The sequence below is a fragment of the Argentina silus genome, assembly GCF_951799395.1.
Source record: "Argentina silus genome assembly, chromosome: X".
Lineage (NCBI taxonomy): Eukaryota > Metazoa > Chordata > Actinopteri > Argentiniformes > Argentinidae > Argentina > Argentina silus.
The window spans coordinates 18,422,019-18,442,275 of NC_139653.1; the positions used below are offsets into that span (position 1 = coordinate 18,422,019).

General features: G+C 41.3%; 2 protein-coding genes and 1 long non-coding RNA gene across 3 annotated transcripts in view; 2 read left to right on the forward strand and 1 right to left on the reverse strand.

The window, feature by feature from the left end:
* The window catches only part of sorbs1 (sorbin and SH3 domain containing 1), a 31,388-nt gene extending 26,739 nt beyond the window's left edge, over window positions 1-4,649 (forward strand). Inside the window, exons 19-25 of the mRNA XM_083695889.1 lie at window positions 205-330; window positions 1,011-1,205; window positions 1,411-1,953; window positions 2,718-2,810; window positions 3,496-3,548; window positions 3,864-3,970; window positions 4,246-4,649. Of these exons, the coding sequence (XP_083552015.1) occupies window positions 205-330; window positions 1,011-1,205; window positions 1,411-1,953; window positions 2,718-2,810; window positions 3,496-3,548; window positions 3,864-3,970; window positions 4,246-4,313 (1,185 nt within the window). The 3' untranslated portion in view covers window positions 4,314-4,649. The remainder of the gene's footprint in view (window positions 1-204; window positions 331-1,010; window positions 1,206-1,410; window positions 1,954-2,717; window positions 2,811-3,495; window positions 3,549-3,863; window positions 3,971-4,245) is intronic.
* Window positions 184-13,339, reverse strand: LOC310823143. Its single transcript, XR_014554918.1, has 4 exons — window positions 13,256-13,339; window positions 1,025-1,102; window positions 522-580; window positions 184-320 (listed from the first exon to the last, which is right to left on the reverse strand). It is a non-coding gene; the product is annotated as an uncharacterized lncRNA (long non-coding RNA).
* Window positions 12,315-19,726, forward strand: pdlim1 (PDZ and LIM domain 1 (elfin)). The gene is made up of 7 exons (XM_083695890.1): window positions 12,315-12,582; window positions 13,580-13,731; window positions 14,688-14,772; window positions 15,495-15,679; window positions 15,901-16,043; window positions 16,286-16,400; window positions 17,286-19,726. Exons 1-7 carry the CDS (start codon window positions 12,490-12,492, stop codon window positions 17,470-17,472), a joined length of 960 nt encoding a protein of 319 aa, XP_083552016.1. The 5' UTR covers window positions 12,315-12,489; the 3' UTR covers window positions 17,473-19,726.
* Window positions 19,727-20,257: the final 531 nt, after the last annotated feature.

The following is a 20,257-nucleotide window of genomic DNA, read 5'->3' on the forward strand; positions in this document are numbered from 1 at the left end:
TTGTGTCTCTCTTTTTTAACTCAGACTGTTTAACTGTATTTCTTGATTCCAAGTGAAACGACAGTACAGACTGCCAAATGGAATATTGAGCTCGTTTGACAGTCTTCAAAAGCTTCACAGTAGAAGAGGCCTGGTAATATCATTAACTTGATAACTATCATTGACTGATGGGTTGTTGTTGGTGTTGTTTGTCTGCTTTCCCAGCTCCTACCACCCACAGAGAAGGCACAGCCAAAGAAGAGTGCCCCTGTGCAGGTGCTGGAGTATGGAGAGGCCATAGCCCGCTTCAACTTCACTGGCGACACAGTGGTGGAGATGTCCTTCAGAAAGGTAAAAACAGAGAACAGGGTTTTGAGGGAAGTGAGAGGGTCCAACACTTGTTCCGCTTCTTTACAAGTCAGATGGAAATGACAAAGTATTGCACCAGAAACATCATAGTTTTATACACAGGAAGTACAGTATTGTTAGCTGAAAGGTTGTGCATGCTAATACTGTATTGTATTTGCAAATGGTGTATGTACAGCAGGGGTGTCAAACTCGTTTTGGTCACGGGCCGCAAGATTGGTTCATCTGTGGGCATCTGAAGGTTGGAACAAAAATAGAATTAATAATTAATTAACCAATATATCCATTATAAGTCCATTACATACAATAATAAGAAACTATAGACAGATATATAGTGTATATTTGTGTATTTCTACATGTACCTTACAATAAATAGTTGTAAGTAAGAGCCAAACTTGTTTGGTTCATGTCCTCCAATCAGGGGAGGGGGTGGTAGGGATTAAACAATTAAATTTAAAAAATAAAGCAATGCTTTCTGATAGAACTTATTTGCTATCTTCCAATTTCAATTTATCTTTAAAAAAAAAAAAAGAATGGGGGGAGGTTGCGCAAATCACCTGTGGGCTGTATCTTTGACACCCCAGATGTACAGTAATGTCACACTGATCATGCACAAAGTGTGTGATCACACTATGAGCTAATGTGGTAATGATGTGTGTGCATAGGGAGAAAGGATCACCTTGATTCGTAGAGTTGATGAGAACTGGTATGAGGGCAAAGTCTCTGGCAGTAATCGCCAAGGCATCTTCCCTGTCACCTACATAGAGGTGCACAAACGACCTCGAGTCAAAAATGGATTGGATTACCCAGACCCTCCTATCAGCCCATCACCTCAACGCAGCACCAACGCCTCCCCTCAGGTAAGGACACCCATCCACAGAGTCACCAGTACAACAAAATACTCTTTTCAGTTTGTTTTGGTGTCCCACTATCTATTTTATCTTCATTATTTGTGTTCATACCAGTGGTTAATGTTTCATCTTTCCTTTCCGTTTCTGTCCCTGATCCTCCTCCCTCTCTCTCTCTCTCTTTCTTTCTCTCTTGATGGTCATGTTGATCTAAAAGCTGAATCGTAATCGGCTCACCACATCCCCTCTCCCCCTCCCTCACTCTCCTCGCCGTTCTGTGTCTCCTGAGGTCCATGCCATCTCCTCTGAGTGGATCTCCCTGACTGTAGGGGGAGCCAGCCTCCCTGCAGCCCCCACTCCTCCTCTACCTCCCCTCCCCACTGTGACCTACCGCTGGGGCGAGTACCTGCCTCCATCCCTCTCTGCCAGCCCTGTGCCCCCTATTACTGGCAGCCCCTACTATATCTCCCCCATGGCCTCGCCTTCTGCCTCCCCCCTGCCCCCACCCTACCCACCCCGCCCCAGCTCAGCCACTCCCTTTCTCACCTTCACCCCACCCCAGGGGGAGGACTTTCTGCTCTCCCCTCCCTCCCCCCGTCTGTCCCGCAGCCTGAGCCCCTGCGCGGGGCTGGAGGGCTGGCTGACCGGGGTCAGCCCCCTGAGCATCCTGGAGAGGGAGTTGACGGAGGGGGAGGGGGCAGAGGGAGAAAGGGGCAGTGGCCGTGAAGCCCTGGGCAGCTGGCGAAATAGCTCTGCAGAGGTATCTTCTGCATGGTGTGCAGTGTCGCATCTCAGGTTCACTCTGGAACAGGGTTCTGGGCCACAATTGGATACTGCTATTAGTTGCCTCCGATACATGTGTAATAGACAGTTGAGTAATAGACATTACTAACCAATCTTGACCTAAAGTTGACCTTCTTCCAAGGCAGTACTTAACTGGTGCAGTCAGAAGACATAGTCATACCTATTCCCTATACAAGTGCCTGCAAGTCTGCATGTTTTGGTGTGTGCACTACTAACATGCAAGTGTTTGAGAGTAGAATTTAAGATTTCAGTGGTATACCAATGTATCTGTCAGACTGAATGAAAACTACATGATCCTGCATGACTTGCATTGAGAGATTAGGTAGATTAGAGTATTTCACTTAGAGTATTCACGTAGAGTATTATGTCAAAATGCTTTGAGTTATTCAGTAGATTGCATACTCTTGACTCTCATATCACGTTTTGAAATACTGCGAGAGAGGTACCTATTCGGTTACTATCTGAGGATCACAGTTGTTTCGGGGACAATATCCAATGTTGTGAATTTTTCTTAATCTAACATTAAGGACATTAACTGTTCCTCTAGGAAATAACTACTTTGTACATATGTCAATGGAGTTGTTTAGCCCACACAGAGTGTGAGTTGTCTGCCACTGAACTAGGATTGTGTTTTCAGCACCCTGTTGGAAATGAGTTGCATCCTCCAAACACGGCTCATATTTGTGATGCAGAGGCTAATGGGTGTTATTTTCCTCTCAGCTGGCGAAGAATGAGAGCGACTACCATGGACGGACCTCCAGAAGCCCTGTCATGTTGTTCGACATCCAGGACAACAACAATGCAAACTTTGCGGTAAGGTGTTGGAGCTTTACATGCATGTATGACGTATGTATCATCACCCAGTTGTGGGTGATGATACTATTTGAAAATTAATATGATGTCTGATGTTTATGGGTTAGAGCTAGGTGGTCACTTCCTTTAACTTATCACGCAATTAACTTAGATCATATAACACATTTCTCAGCTTGAGTCTGCTGCATCCTGATGTTTATGTGAGGGACACTTCAATTAAGATTAATAAAACAGCCCTGTTTTAATATGCATGACATCACTGTCATCTTTGCCTTGCCACTGACTGTGCATGTGCTCTTTCATTATGACTGTTCAGTCTACATGCACTCACTCTGGTGTCTTGCTCTTTCATGCTTACCCCTGGACTCCACCACCATCTCTCTTGGTTTTCACGACTTTCCTGGTTTTTAATGGACCCCTCCCTTGCTACTTACTGGACATCCTTCCTGTCCGTCTTCTAACTCCCTGCCCCTGTCCTGTCCCCAAATCCATCTATCTTTCTTCTGGGCTGACTGGGAATTCTTGGTGGGCTTTCTCTGGCTGCCCCTACTAGGAGGCGGTCTGTAATGAGATCATGAATATAGCAGAGACCTCGGTGAGGTACTGCAGCACCCTCTCCCACCCTCATGACTCTGTCCACAGACTGCCCCCCCACCCCAGTAAACAATCTCTCATCATTTCCCAGCAACCTCAGTCCCACAGCAGCAGCCCGGAGCCGAGCCGTCTCAGCTGTGGAATGTGAGTAGGACTGTCTAGTCTCAGCTCTGAATATACTGGATACCATACTACTTATAAGATCAAAGGCTTCAAGGCTCCAGATCATCAACACACTAGATTATCAGTTATTTTTTATTTTTTAACCCTGATGCTGGGTCTGTTTATCTGTCCATTCAAACAGTTGGAACTGTTCCTGTTAATATTTTCTGTGTAGAAAATAGGTTCTGTGTAGTTATAGCTATTATGATAGCTATACACAATTATTATTGTGTCTTTATGGGGCCTCTAGCCTTTTAATGGTTGCATTTCTGACATTAGGGTTTCTGTATGCTATAGTTTCCAGGCTTTGTACAGCTACGTGCCACAAAATGAGGATGAGCTGGAGCTTCAGGAGGGAGATCTTGTCAGCGTCATGGAGAAGTGTGATGACGGCTGGTTTGTTGGTATGTGACATGGAGCTCAGTATAGATTCCCCAAAGATACAGAGTAGTCATAGTCTCTGTGTCACATCCATCCATAAAAACTGAAATGTGTGTCTTACTCACATTGGGAAAACTTCAAACTTAATTTGTTTTGTTAGATATTGAAATGCATAAAGTATATTTTATCGTTAGAAGTGTTATTACAAAATACCAGAATTATGAGTATTGTTTGTTGTTTGATTGCAATATCTGGTCCCTCATAGACTTACAATTATTGTGTTTCTTTTTGTTCACAGGTACCTCAAAGAGGACAAAACAGTTTGGCACTTTTCCTGGGAATTATGTGAAGGAGATCAACTTGTAAACTGTAAAAATGTATATTCTGAGAAGAATCTAGCTCTAACCCTTGGTTGCCTGTTGAGTTTGGGAAATCACTGCTATTGCGCTTGACTGTTTAATTATGATAGTCATTAAGCCAGGTGAATACATTGTCTGGGTAAGTGATTAGTTTGGTTTGAGGTATGTTAATGTGCATGAGGTGAAGACAGAGACAGCTGTTGACTCACTGCCCAAACTTTTGTGTGGTGTATACCTTTACTACATCCTACAATACCTGGCAGAATTGATAAAATTCAGATAGTAGAAACTTGAGTAAAAACTCCTCCTAAAATGTCAGCATACACTATAATATTGTATATACAGTATAGTAGCATTTGGTGTGTCATTCTAATTGTTAACTACAGTATGCAAGTGTTTGTGAAGCACATGATAGACTATGGGGGTCAGCAGTAGAGCATTTTATGGAACAGAGAGTAGATCTTATGACTTCTGATGGAATAGGATGGTTTATATGTGTTGATGCAGTAGGGGATTTGAGCTGTTTTTCATCAGCTACCTTTCAGGACCTTTTTGAAAAAGTACTTTTTATTAATTTTGAATGCAGATACAGGCATTTGAATTTTGAAACTTATGTTAAGCCCTTTAAAGACTAATGTTTTTCCTAGGGAAACCCAGTATCCAGTTGTACTGTATTTGTTGGGACATACCATGCAATTATTAGTATGTAATGGCACATTCTTGGAGAAGTGTTCAACTGACCATATTCCTTGGTTTGAATTTTAAAAACCTATTGACCTCAAAGTGAACCCAAAGGCTTTGAGAACTGAATTCATAGGCCTGCTTTGTTTTGAATCATTGAGGAATGGCTTGGTTTTTGCTCTCTTTTGGGAAATCAAAATGCACTGAAAGCTAGGAATTTGTGACAATGTACTGTACAGTCAGTGTCGGCTTTTGTCTTCATAAAACAGCAGAACATTATCTTACCTCAGTGTAGTCCAAAAGCTTCCAATGCCATTTTAGTATTGCTTCTGTTCTCTATCCAACGTTCGTACTATTTTATTTTTTAAAGCGGACCATTTCATCCAGCAAACCACTCTTCACAAACTCAGCGCGAGAGGGCAATGAGGTGAGGGGTCTTCCTCATCTCCTTCACAGAACCTGTGAACCATTTGTTTGACCCCTCACTATGGGACACTGCAAAACGCTCCAGTTGCCTGGTCTGAACTGGAAATGTAGTTTCCAAACCAGAGCTAATGGTATGCAATCAGGGGGCTGCAATCCCCTAGAACTGTACGCCTCAACAACGGCCCCCACAATCCAATGGGAGAGGCGCTGTGTTGACACCTCTGGCAGGGTTCACAAAGCAGACGAACAACTGATCACAAATCCTGAATGACGCCGTCCCGTCCATGTAAATGCGCAGCGTGCACTGGACAGAAGGTCAATTCGGGGCTATCAGGAGTAGGGACGAATCGTGAGTGTGGGAGGCTTACATGGAGCACGCATGGCCACTGATGGATGAAAGTGTCTGTGCCTAGCATGCGGTGATCTGTGATCGCAAAGAATAACGGACATTGCCCGTTTTCTTGCAATGCAAACAGATCTACGGTTGCCATGCTGTAGTGTCTCCAAACCACTTAAGAAACGATCTGACCAAACGCCACTGACCGAGCATCCATTGTGTAATGCTCCCCATCCCTGAAGTGACACGTGGTTGTCGATTATGAGACGGATCTAGGTGAGTGAAGACACCCACCGTTAGAAGTCTCATATGTGGAGGAGGCCAAGCTGAACGACCACAATCAATGAAGCCATTAGACCCAAGAGCCTCAAGCTAGTATGGTACAAAACCCATGTAGCTGGGTGGAACACCTGCAGACACCTGTTCAAGGCTGTCTGATTGGGGTGAGGGAAGCTCTGAATGAGACCATGGTAAGACCATGGTAAGACCTACGAAGGTCACCGTTTGGCTGGGAATGAGCAAACTTTTGGCATGATTCATCTGGAAGCCTAGGTCAAACAGATGTGACAGCAGTATCGCTATGTGCTCTGCTGCCTACACCTTGGAGTCTGTGCATATGAACCAATCGTCATCGCCAATATACTTTAAGATCCAAATGCCTCTCCCCAGAACGCTTCAACAATGACGGCTTCAACGCACTTTGTGAATGTCTTTGGGGCCAGGGACAGACAGAAGGACAGAGTCTGATACTCATAAAATACTCCCTAGTGGGCTAATCTGAGAAGCCATCTCTGTGCTTGATGAACGAATGTGGAAATACACATCTTTGAGATCGACTGTTGTGAACCAGTTGCCCGGGTGACCAATGGCTGTTGAGGCACCATAGGTCCAGTATGGGGTGTGTACCCCCTTTTCTTTGGAACCACAAAGTACCAGCTATAGAACCCTAGTTGGGATTCTGCCACCAGAACCACTCAGATCACGCCCTTGACCAACAGAGAGGATATTTCCTCCTGAAGGATTTGAGTCACGTCCCAGAGTGCAACTGATTGCACCACCCCCACGAAGGCAGGGGGCAGACCTGCAAGCTGCACAGGTCTGTAGCCCTGTGACACCATGTAGTGGATTCAGGGGGAGACTGATCACGCGTGCCACTGCTCCGAATGGAGTGACAGGTAACCCTGCTCTCCTGAAGAGGAGTAGGTGAGGCCTGCAGTGGTGGCCCAGCAACCAGGTCCGTGAGCACAAAAATCAACCCTGGAGGGGACAGGTCACTCACGTGCCCATTGGGCTTGGGGTGGAGTTTTTGTGTTTTTATTACAGGAACTCTTAAAGACCTCTGCCCTGTGCGGTGTAGGTGCAAGCCCATCCTAAGGGGGCCTGAGCAATGCTGCCTGGTAAGGACAGTGTGCTTTTGTACACTGGGAACCGACAGAGTCCTCCAGGTTCCCGTACCTGCTGCCTCTAGATATGGTATGGCGCTTCCCATCTCGCTATCGATGACGTACTCTGAAGAAATGACAACCTCCATGTACCTGACCCTCCATCCTAGCTCCATCTAGCAGAGTGCATAGCTCGCAGAACAAGGTGTCATAGGATTCTTGTTAGAACAGTTAAATTAAGGATAAGAATACTACTACAGTACGCTTCAGACAGTTAGCGAGTGAAGGGTTGAAAGGATGAAATGGCGTGCTTGCTGTGTCCCGTTATCGGGATGGGTGATAGGCAGAGCTATCACTTGCAAGCATCACTGGCCTGTACCAGGCGTGATTGAATAGGGGTCTTCAGCGAAAGGTACACAAGAGTGCATGTCCCATAGTGAGGGGTCAAACCGAGTTGACTGAAATAACTTAAAATGCTCAAACAAGTTTGCTAAGCTTAATGTCTGTTAATGGTATGAATGCTATCAGAAAGACATTTGTCCGGGTGTGTATGCATGCGTGTGTGATGCATGTGCGTGTATAGGAACATCATCTCTTATCGAAAATATCTTTCTGTCACCTTGTATGTCATATTTCTTGACATCTTGTATGTCATATCTCTATCTTAAAATTAGAGGTAACATTAGCTGTTTGATCTTTTGTGATACCTGTAAGGTAGCTGGTGGTAGACGGCTGTCTAAGCTTGACTGGCTCTATGGCATGATATGCTACTCTTTTTAAAGCAATTACTTCTGGTGTGGTCATTTTTGGACTGTAATTGTAGACTAATCAATCTACTGTTGATCTTTTTATTTCCCACAAAACCAATTTCATCTTAAAAATTAACAGTTATGAGTAACAGTTCATGTCAATCTATGAAGTTATTATGAGGGCAAAACTGTGCTTACTGTCAAAATGATATTGCACAAACACATCCCAGTCTCATCAGTATGCGCAGAAACATGAAAGCCTATTAGATAGGCTTACATACATAGCAACAAATTACATGTACAATGTGGTTCCCTTGTAGGGTCATAGTCCTCTGATTTATCATGATGCAAAGTATTAAGGTAGCGTCAGAACAGCATGCAACATGAAATCTGAGAATGATCAACTAATTTCGAGCATGAAACAGTATTAATGTATCAATGTTTATTACATTATTTTGAGGCTGAACCAGAAAAGCATTCCTCAATAAGCCATTATGAGTATGATCTCTGAACTGGATTGTTTCCGCCAGGAAATAGATTTCTTCAATTTTATGATCAAAGCATTAAACCAGTTTTTCTGTGAGGAAAGAAGTCTTCATCAGATCCCATAATACCATATCACGATATGTCATGTCCTGAAAACATGCAGATTGAACTGATACCTTATGTTGTGTAGCTCTTATCAATTTCCTCATCTTTGTCATTCACTGCTATGTGTTCTTCAGAGGAATCCTCAGGAACATGAGTGACACTCATCTTGATGTTAAGTCTGGATACTTAGTGTCAGGATGGTTTCAAAAGACAAAAAGGTATCTTGAGAAATGTGTATTTGAAAAATAGAATTGCAGTATGTAACCTACTAGTACAGTATTTACTGTATCAACAAAAAATAATATCTAGAGATCAGCTACAGAACTGCAGTGATGATTAACATTGATCGGACTGGGTTATGATTTGAAGCTAAGTGGCTAAAATCTATTCATCAACACAGTGCAACTTAGATTATTTATTAATCTCTCAGTAATACAATTAATGCTCTGTCAACATCAGCTCTGGTTCCAGTGACAAATGTTGTGTGAGTATGTCTCTATATCATGTATATGACTATCAAGTATTTTCCGGCATTGATGAGGTGTAGTACAGTATGGCCATTCAATTCTTTGTGAAGCTCAATATTTCTCCCTGTGGTCTGCTGTACATAACTGCCATGACTTGTGTTTCTGATATAAGTGTGTGCAACTCAGTAGTGAGCTACCCCATGCTTATACTAACACTTTTACTACCCATCTCAAAGAGACACAAAGACAAAGAGAATGACATCAGAAGTAGTCTGACGTAACAAGGTCCAGAGACAATTTAATAAGGAAGTATCTGTTCCATTTCAGACTTCCATGATAGACTGACAAAAAGCGATTGGTTGTTTTGGTAGCCTCAAATGGGCTATCTAGGCCTCACAAGTCAGAATAGAATGTTGAAGTGAGAATGTGCTCCATTAAACATCGCAGGATGTATGAATGTATGAATGTGGAGTACTGCATACACACATGTAAACATGATCAGTGCGTTCAGCTTGAATTCATATGTAAACCATTGAACAGCCTGGCATAAGAAAGATTGTACATATGTAAAATAAAAGAATAGAATTGAAGTGATGGAAAAGTCACATGAAGCTCTATCAATTGCTCCAGTTTATTTACCTGAAGGATTTTGGCAAAGCACAGAGTGAAGAGTTATTGAGCACAGACAGTTTGATGCATATGAAGTAACGTTACGCTGCCATTTTGTGAGGATCGTAATGCCTTATGTCAGATGCAAATTGTGCCTCATTTTCATTTGCTTCTATTGATTATCACAGAAATGTATCCATGTCATATTTAAGGATATTAGTATTGTTTTCCCTTTTGTTCTAGTCGTTGTGATGGGAGAAGAACATTAACTAAGAACTTGTCAGTTACTGTACCAGTACCTAGACTAAAGTGTGACACAATGCTTCAAATATATGATTAATAATCATAAGTATGTGTTCTTTAGTTTTCCGAGATGCACAACCTGTAACAGGTTTGGTTTGTTTGCTTCTATTTGCGGTGCTGTTACAATGACAATATTAAAATGAAGACAACTCTATTTACTGCTGTGATTTTGGTATTATGCAATATTTAATAAACTATATAAAGCATTTGAAGTTGGCCTACCAGATGTATTTGTTTCCAGTAAAAGATTTAACTGAAACAAAAAGGAAGAAAAACTCCCTCTCTGAAAAACAGCACCATCATTTGGCTACTTATCTAAACTCCTAGTCCTATATTCACAGATACACATGCATAAAACTCACGAACATACTGTATAGTACACACTTTAGGGAATGCATTTTACAACCTGAGTTGGCAATGTTTTGTAATATTGTCATATTTTCAATCAACAAATATGATGTGGGAGACAGAATACAGTGGGAATTCAACAGATTTGTGATTAAAACAACAATAGAACTGCAACCATGTTTGGAGATAGTTAAACCACAGACAAACTCCCAATTAAATTCCTGAGTGATATAAGTGAAGATCACAGCATCATAAACCACAGACACTCAGAAGTTATATTGTCATAATAACATGCATGCTCAACTTTGCCAATGTATCCATCATGTGCTACATGATAGAAGTTGTGGTTGTACAACTGTTCCAATGGAGGTTTTGCCTTATTGCAATGCTTTGCAGAGGGTAGCAAATAAATAAAGCGACAGTGGGAAATAGTTGTCAAATGCATAAAGTCTACTGCTTTAATTTGTAAAAACTATGACTGGGGTGGCTGCATTCTAGACATTCTTGTGTGTTTGTGTGTGTGTGTGTGTGTGTGTGTGTGTGTGTGTGTGTGTGTGTGTGTGTGTGTGTGTGTGTGTGTGTGTGTGTGCGTGCTTACTTATAGGTTACACATAAATGGTTATAAGTCAAAGACAATTAATACTATCAACATGACACTTGGTTCACAGGTCCATTATGTTCTCAGGATCATACTCCAAAAGCTACATGCAAATCAACCAAAAGGGGGCGCCATAAATGCCATATACACTCACTGAACACTTTATTGGGAACACTATACTAATACTGGGTAGGGCCTCCCTTTGCTCTCAAAACAGCCTCAATTCTTTGTGGCATTGATTCCACAAGATGTTGAAAACATTCCTTTGAGATTCTGGTCCATGATGACATGATTGCATCACACAATTCCTGCATTCCTTTTCAGGTCCGCTTTCAAGTTGTGAATCTCCCGTTCTACCACATCTCAAAGGTGTTCTATTGGATTCAGATCTGGTGACTGGGAAGGCCACTGAAGAACACTGAACTTATTTTCATGTTGATGAAACCAGTTTGAGACGACTTTTGCTTTGTGACATGGTGCATTATCATGGCTGTGGCATTCAAGCGATGATTGATTGGTATTAACGGGCCCAAAGTGTGCCAAGAAAACATTCCCACACCATTACACCACCTCCACCATGAGAAGGTGTACAGGTGTTCCTAATAAAGTGTTCGGTGACTGTATATACTATATCTTTTGATGTGCATCACCAAACATGTGGTACACATTCCCTGGGGTACAGTCTTAGCCAATGTCTTAAACATGGTCATGATTGGTCATACTGTTGGGCATGTGGGTCTGCTCTATTATATAAATGCAGACGCTTGGCACTATCATTATGAAACTTGGAACATACATTTTCTCTGCCTACTTTTTTATTAGGAACAACTTTCAGAATATTAGGCAATGACTTCATCATCATGGTCACATCTCCAAGGCTCTCCATTGAACATTCTTAGACAGCCATTTGATCCCTTAACCTTGCCATGAGCCATACACCCAGTTAATTGCTGCTTGCTGCTTTAATTTATATACCATTTGTAAGGAATGGCTAAGGAATGGCATTCTATGAGAACCACATAACATTTGAAGTCACAATTTTGTACAGTCTATCTGACAACGAAAACATAAACATTCAAGTAATCCATGTTGTTATCATAAGGTAATCATTAAACTCTCATTGAGGTATATGGTCATACTCATTATAATCAGTGAGTATATTGTGTTATTTGAAATTTCAGAAAATATTTCTGACAGTGGCACAATATAATTTCTGGACAGGAAGATCCTGCAAGTAGGGCAGATGCCCAAGCATACGTCAATCAATTTACAAATGCAATTAGTTTTGCAATGTAATGCACAAGTCTAGAACTGAACATAGGCCAGTACACATGGAGGGGGACATGTTTCAGTTTGTCGGCTGATCTCAGTGAATGGCAGGAATTTCGGTTTTGGGAGCGGCACATTCCACTTCCTGGGATATGGCTCTACCATAAATGGTAAGCTTGCATATAATACAGTGACGTAACGGTACATCCCTAAAACAAACATAGGAAATCGCTCTTATCAGCGTTGAAACTACAACAACTATTCGCTGAACTTTGTCACAGGAACCGCCCATTTACTTAAAGTATCCTCCTGCACACTCATCGAAGTTCACTTTTACCGCATATGTAATTTCTGGCAGGATACTCTATACACAGGCTCTCAAGATCTTCTACAACCAGAAGTCGGCGAATTTAGAAGTGGGCTATGCCACTACGAGTTGTCGTGCAAGGTCCTGGACCTTGGGGATTCCGCCTAGTTGGTGGGAAGGATTTCGAACAACCCTTGACTATCTCACGGGTAAGTGTTGTGCAGAATTTGTCACTTTGTAATCTGTTGCAACCGCATCTGGCCTTGTCCCGTGGCGGAACTTTCAACTGCACAAAGCTCACAACTTTCCGCGAATTTGGCACGTTCTCGCTGTTGTACATGTAAATTACCCCACGAATTATCAAATGTCATTGTGGGATATTGGAAAGTGACTACAGCAGATAAAGCTGGTTCAATAGAACCATATGGATATAGGCATTTCCTAACCCCCGATAATTCACAGGTGAACAGCTCCACACTTTGTTGCTGTAACTGTTATGTTAGTGCGAATAACTTGACCTACTCTGTTTCTATGTAAATCATCAAGTCTATTGTAGAATTGGTTGATGTGTGGCATACTAGATACACACAGCCTATTTCAACCTCTCTAAATCTCCAACATTCCCACCCAATTTTTGTATAACAATGTTACTCTCTTAGCCATAACTCTAATATACACATTTGAGCACAAATACTGTACTGTTGCCAATTCTTTGCAAAGAGAGGCCTAAAGTGGCATCACACCCTTTCTGACACTGAAAGTGTCATATTAGCCTACATAGGTGGTGCACTACTGTACATCCTCTACCCACCCATACATGGAAAAACGATTGACTGCGCTGAAGCCATCTATGCACATTGCTAATGCTAAAGGGTTACATACCTTTTGGAGTGATGCAAGCTCCCATCTTGACTTGGACAGCCTTAACATTCAGGCAGGTCTCCAGTCTTGCCATCTTAAACACAACCTGGCCTATTTCTCTGCTGCTAATTCTGCTGAGACTGCATGGTGCCTGTGTTTACCACAAAATAAACCATTATTGACACAAAACAGTTTTGTCCCAGATAGAAATGGAGACCAGGTGGGTGTTGGTGATAATGATGAGTAGTGTGGTACCCCAATGATGAAGATGAGTAGTGTGGTACCCCAATGATGAAGATGAGTAGTGTGGTACCCCAATGATGAAGATGATGACGTTTGTTTTAGGTCACTCCAGGCAGTAAAGCTGCCCAGGCCAATCTTTGTATCGGGGATATGATCCTGGCCATTGACGGAGAACCCACTGAAAGCATGACCCACCTGGAGGCACAGAACAAGATCAAGGGCTGTTTAGAGGAAATGGTCCTCTCTGTCGACAGGTACTGAAGGACACTAGCATTTTGTTTTTAGATAGATAGATAGATAGAAACTTTATTTATCCCTAGGGGAAATTCAGGTTCCAAGTAGCTTAAAGACATAGAGACATCACACATAACATACACATACAACATACAACATAAGCAGGATTGTAAACAGGAAGTCTATATGAACGCTATAGACAGATAAGAATAAAGATACTGAGAAAAATATACTAAATACTAAGTAACAAACAAGTCCACATTGATGTGCTGAGGCTGTATGATAAGGGTGACAGGGCAGGGACTGACCCTGTGGTACAAGATAGTTCAAGTATGATTTGGTGAGGTGCAAAAAGGTAAGGCAAGACAGTGCAATTATAGGTCAGGAGACCAGCATTAAATACTAAAAATTAAATACTAAATATGGGCTAAATAGATATGGACTATTTTGAAAAACCAGTGTGTATGTTAAGGTGCAAAAAGTAGGCAATGCAGTGCAAGTAGAAGTTAAGAGACCAGCATTAAATATTAAATATTAAATATGGGCTAAATAAGGTAATTATGTGGACCTGTTAGGAGAGGCCTGTGGCAGCGCAGATAGGAAGAAAAAGATAACAGTCAGTCAGTAACAGTCAATACTAGATTTTTAAGTGCATTTAGTCCAGGCCCTCCAGTGGAGGGAGGTAGGGGCTGTGTATTTTGTGTACCTGCATAGCCTCAGGTGAGCTAAAAAATGCAGAGGCTCTTACATGTGATGTGCTGCTGTGTATGGCAACCCCCCCACCACCAACGTAAACATGTACTGTATGCACGGGCACACACACACACACACACACACATACACAAAACAATCAGTCAATGGCAGGATACTACTGTCCTACACACACACATGTGATGAAAATCAGTTCAGTACTCATGTTTGATATATTTAGTGTGTCTTTACTGCATGTCTGCAAACTGACTGACTGTCTTTTTAGGTCAGAGAGTAAAATGTGGTCCCCACTTTCATCTGAGGAAGGAAAGACCAATGCCTACAAGATGAACCTTGCATCTGAGCCAAAGGTGTGTCTGTCTACTTTACTAACACCAATATCATTAGGACATGTGACTTGCATGTATGATCCAGCTCTGTCATTTTGATTTTACTGGAAATCCCATTACACAGAAAGGAAACTATACAGTATCTGAAGCCTTTCATATTCCCATTACACAAACAAAGGCTTGGGTTTTGATACTGCCAACGATGAAGTCATTGTTTACTTCCCAACAGGAGATATCCTAGGAGACCGTAGTTTATCAGCCAAGCTCTGACGTAAGACCCAGTTCCTGACTACTGAATGGAAAACTGAGGCCAAAGTGTGAATTCATGTAGGAAGTGTATGACTGGGTTGCAGGGATGTGTCACAAATCTGGTGCATTTTGGTCACAAAATATTTTCTAAAGAAACGTAAGCGTCCAACAAATAAACAGTAGAATTAACTCATCAGGCAGTGTAATACATTTCAGTTTATCACAGTTCATGTCTTTGTCATAGCCATTTGTTGCTACAGCCACTCACTTCAAAAGTCCTTGTTTTTTTTGTGGTTTTGCCTTCATTATTATATCACATGCATGGCGCATGAGCTAGATGTTGAGATATTTTGCGTGTTCACTTTATATTCCAATGATATGCTTGCATGTCACTGTATTTACATACATTTGTCATGACAGTGTATGTATTTGAAAGGTTACATTTCAGATATCAGTTTGAATCCTTTACTCCCTCGCTACTGTACATCTTGCAGGATGTGAAACACATAGGCTCCGCCCACAACAGGAGCGCTCTTCCATTTGCCATGTCTGGTTCCAAGGTGGTCACCAATCAGTACAACAATCCTGCTAGCCTGTACTCCTCTGAGAACATCAAGGACTTCAACACTGCCGTGGATGACATAAAAACCATCGCTGCCACTAATGAGCTCAGCAACATGTAAGCTAGGCCTGTTATCCTTCTTCAGTTTGCAACTTTGTTGCATGCACTACATTAAAACTTATATGTTTGAAAAACTTTCGTTAAGTATGGCTCAAGTGAACATTGCAATATGCGAGAGGCTCTACTATCTGTTTGTCCAGGTTTGGTCTGTGTACTGTATGAATCACTGTATGTATTGTGCAGTAGTATAAATTTAAGTGTGTTCATTTCTTTTTCAGCCAAGATCCCTCAAAGACAGTTAATCGTCCACCAATAGCGGCAGACTCTGAGGTCTACAAAATGCTGCAGGAAAACCAAGATACTGATGAGCCTCCTCGCCAGTCTGCTTCATTTAAAGTTCTGCAGGAGATTCTGGAGTCCGGTACATATTTACACAAATAACACAGTTGATATTTGACTTAAGAAGTTTTAGTAGAAATGTACAGGATGATCTTAGACTTATTTATACATTTTATTGTAATTCTAATTTATAATATTAAATGCAGTACACATACAAAACACAACATATAAGATCAGTAACATTTCTGAAAAAAACATTTGATATATGAATTTCACAGATGTTTTCCAAACAATGATCATTTGTGTCTCTCCACCTGATTGTAGACCCTGACAAGCCCTCTGGGTTCAGGAGTGTGAAAGCACCCACAAAGAAAGTGGGCTCGTCATTTGGAAATGCTGACAAATTACCCATATGTGACAATTGTGGATCAGGGATTGTGTAAGTTTTTCATATGACTTCATTCATGATACTCTATCCCATATGCATTAGCATGCTAGCTAGGATGTAGGGCACAATATAATTGAATTCTTATAGCGGCATACTTTTAATTCCAGCTAACATCTGGTATTAAAATGTGTTCTGTGATCAAATATCTGATCCAATCACAATGACAAGATGAAGTTATACGCATTCTTGAAAATAGCAGTTGTCAATGTTGCATTGGTGTACATTTTTTCAATAGTTGCTACACAATGTTGAAATATCCATTTGTATATGAGAACCCGAAGTGCTATTTTGCCTTTTGGCCTTTGTCTCCTCCTTGTGGTTTCTTATGGAATGCCATAGCTGTGTCCATGTGGACTTGGCTGATCTACAGCCATGCTGTGAGCATTCCGCTGACAGCTGTGTACTTGCAGGGTTGCTAACTCTTGATTATGAAGTGTTAAGACTTTAGAGACGCTCTAAGGGTGCTTTGACATGCCTACTGTCTGACCTCAACCTACGATTGGGTCTGGAGAGAAACTAACCCTAACCCATATTTATTTTTGTGAAAATATGAAACCTATTTTGAGTTAAAAGAAGACATGCTATTTGAGCAGCTTTTAGGAACACTTTTTGTAATGAAACAGACTGTAGAGCCAATTCTTATTTCTTGCCGTTATAAGATTTTTCACAAAATGTATCACTGGATGTGACTGTTACCATGGTGTTACACCATGTATTTTTTATTTGTTCATAGGCCCTTCCTGATCACGGCTCTGATATATATAGTTATTGTGTGCAAGTGAGAGCAGAATCTTTGATATGGAAATATATTATAGCATATGATGATGGTTAACTAGACCCAACCATTAATAAGCATGTGTCTTTTTCCCTTCATAGGGGCATGGTTGTCAAACTGAGAGACAAGTTCCGTCACCCTGAGTGCTACACCTGCTCAGACTGTGAGATTAACCTGAAACAGAAGGGACATTTCTTCGTGGAGGACCAGATTTATTGTGAGAAGCATGCACGTGAGCGAGTCACTCCACCTGAGGGCTATGATGTGGTCACTGTATTCCCCAAATAGAGCTCCTGTTGAACTCTGCCTCAAGCTGCACATTACCATAGTGTCCCCATGCAGGATGCCATGAGAATCATCAACGACATTCCACCAGCATTACATTTATTCTAGGCCTACTCATAACCAGACTATGTGGTCTATTGCATTATGCTTGGATACAATTTTTTTTACACATACATAATATGTCAACATTTAGAAGTAGGGACCAAAGAGTGCTATGGATTGGTGGCATACCCTGTACTTGTTTCAACCACTCTCTGCAAACTGAATCCAAATGAAATCCCGCACCAGAGGACAATAAACTGTTCCACTTACTCTATTCCTTGTTTTTCTATTACATTCCAAAGCATTCACATTTTAACAATAAGATAAATATTTCTGACTGATTTGCTTTTGTTCTCACCAAAACTTTTTTGTTCAAAATTGATTGATTTGAACAACAAATTGCAAGGGACATGGGTACTTCTGGATTTGTTTTATTGACAGTGGTTGGATTAAAGATTCTGATGGCTATATACAGTGCGTTCTGAAAGTATTCAGACTCCTTCACTTTTTCCACATTTTGTTATGTGACAGCCTTATTCTAAAATGGATTCAATTCATTTTTTTCCTCATCAATCTACACACAATACCCCATAATGACAAAGCCAAAACAGGTTTTTAGAAATGTTTGCTAATTTATTAAAAATAAAAAACTGAAATGTCACATTTACCTAAGTATTCAGACCCTTTGCTATGACACTTGAAATTGAGCTCAGGTGCATCCTGTTTCCATTGATCATCCTTGAGATGTTTCTACGACTTGATTGGAGTCCACCTGTGGTAAATTCAATTGATTGGACATGATTTGGAACAGCATACACCTGTCTATATAAGGTCCCACAGTTGACAGTGCATGTCGGAGCAAAAACCAGGCCATGAAGTCGAAGGAATTGTCCATAGACCTCCGAGACAGGATTGTGTCGAGGCACAGATCTGGGGAAGGGTACAAAAAAATTTCTGCAGTTTTGAAGGTCCCCAAGAACACAGTAGCCTCCATCATTCTTAAATGGAAGAAGTTTGGAACCACCAAGACTCTTCCTAGATCTGTCCGCCCGGCCAAACTGAGCAATAGGGAGAGAAGGGCCATCGTCAGGGAGGTGATCAAGAACCCAATGGTCACTCAGACAGAGCTCCAGAGTTTCTCTATGGAGATGGGTGAACCTTCCAGAAGGACAACCATCTCAGGCCTTTATGGTAGAGTGGCCAGACGGAAGCCACTCCTCAGTAAAAAAGCACATGACAGCCCACTTGGAGTTTGCCAAAAGGCACCTAAAGGACTCTCAGACCATGAGAAACAAGATTCTCTGGTCTGATGAAACCAAGATTGAACTCTTTGGCCTGAATGCCAAGCGTCATGTCTGGAGGAAACCAGGCAGAGCTCATCACCTGGCCAATACCATCCCTATAGTGAAGCATGGTGGTGACAGCATCATTCTGTGGGGATGTTTTTCAGTGGCAAAGATCGAGGGAAAGATGAACAGAGCAAAGTACAGAGAGATCCTTGATGAGAACTTGCTCCAGAGCGCTCAGGACCTCAGACTGGGGCGAATGTTCTTCCAACAGGACAACGGCCAAGACAATGCAGGAGTGGCTTCGGGACAAGTCTCTGAATGTCCTTGAGTGGCCTATCCAGAGCCCAGACTTGAACCCAATCAAACATCTCTGGAGAGACCTGAAAATAGCTGTGCAGAGACGCTCCCCATCCAACCTGACAGAGCTTGAGAGGATCTGCAGAGAAGAATGGGATAAAGTCCCCAAATACAGGTGTGCCAAGTTTGCAGCGTCATACCCAAGAATACTTGAGGCTGTAATCGCTGCCAAAGGTGCTTCAACAAAGTACTGAGTAAAGGGTCTGAATACTTATGTAAATGTGATATTTCAGTTTTTTATTTTTAATAAATTAGCAAACATTTCTAAAAACCTGTTTTGGCTTTGTCATTATGGGGTATTGTGGGTAGATTGATAAAGGGAAAATTAATTGAATCCATTTTAGAATAAGGCTGTAACATAACAAAATGTGGAAAAAGTGAAGGGGTCTGAATACTTTCCGAATGCACTGTATATATACAGAATCATAATCCATACTATCTAGTCAAAATTATGACAAGCATCCCAAAGATTTTCATGAAATTACAATTTCGGTCTTCAGAGTGACACTGCTGTTACTATACTATATCATTGTAATTATTATGTCTGAATAAATATTTTTTATCTTAAACCATTGTTTAGTTAATTCCTTGATTTGTGTTATTATTATTAAGTCAACCTCTTCAGGACCTCGTTTGTGCTATTTAAATAAGCCTAATGGGAAGAAAATGTAAATCTCATAGATCTGTACTGTAGTGTAAATAATCATGTAAGATGCATCGAAATTGAAGGAATAAGAAATGTAACAAAATACAAATTACATTTGTTTAATGGTAAGGTAAAAACGTGCTTATACAAGCTGCTCACATTCATTAAAAATTTGGATTTTACAGAACACATACTGATTTCTCCCCTTCATATAATTATTCCGCCTTCAAAAGTGCAATAATGCGAGGAGATGGAAACAAATAGAAAATAATAAGTTTTAATTCAAGCGACATTGAATCAAAACGGTCCCTTAGGCAACCCACCTTTGGTCATATAAAAGCAGTTGACGTTCATTGTTTATTGATTGAGATAAAAGGCGATAGGGAAAACGCTGGATTCCTCCATTGTAAAAACAGTTTGACTCATCTCAATATTATCGTTACCGGGGTTCAAA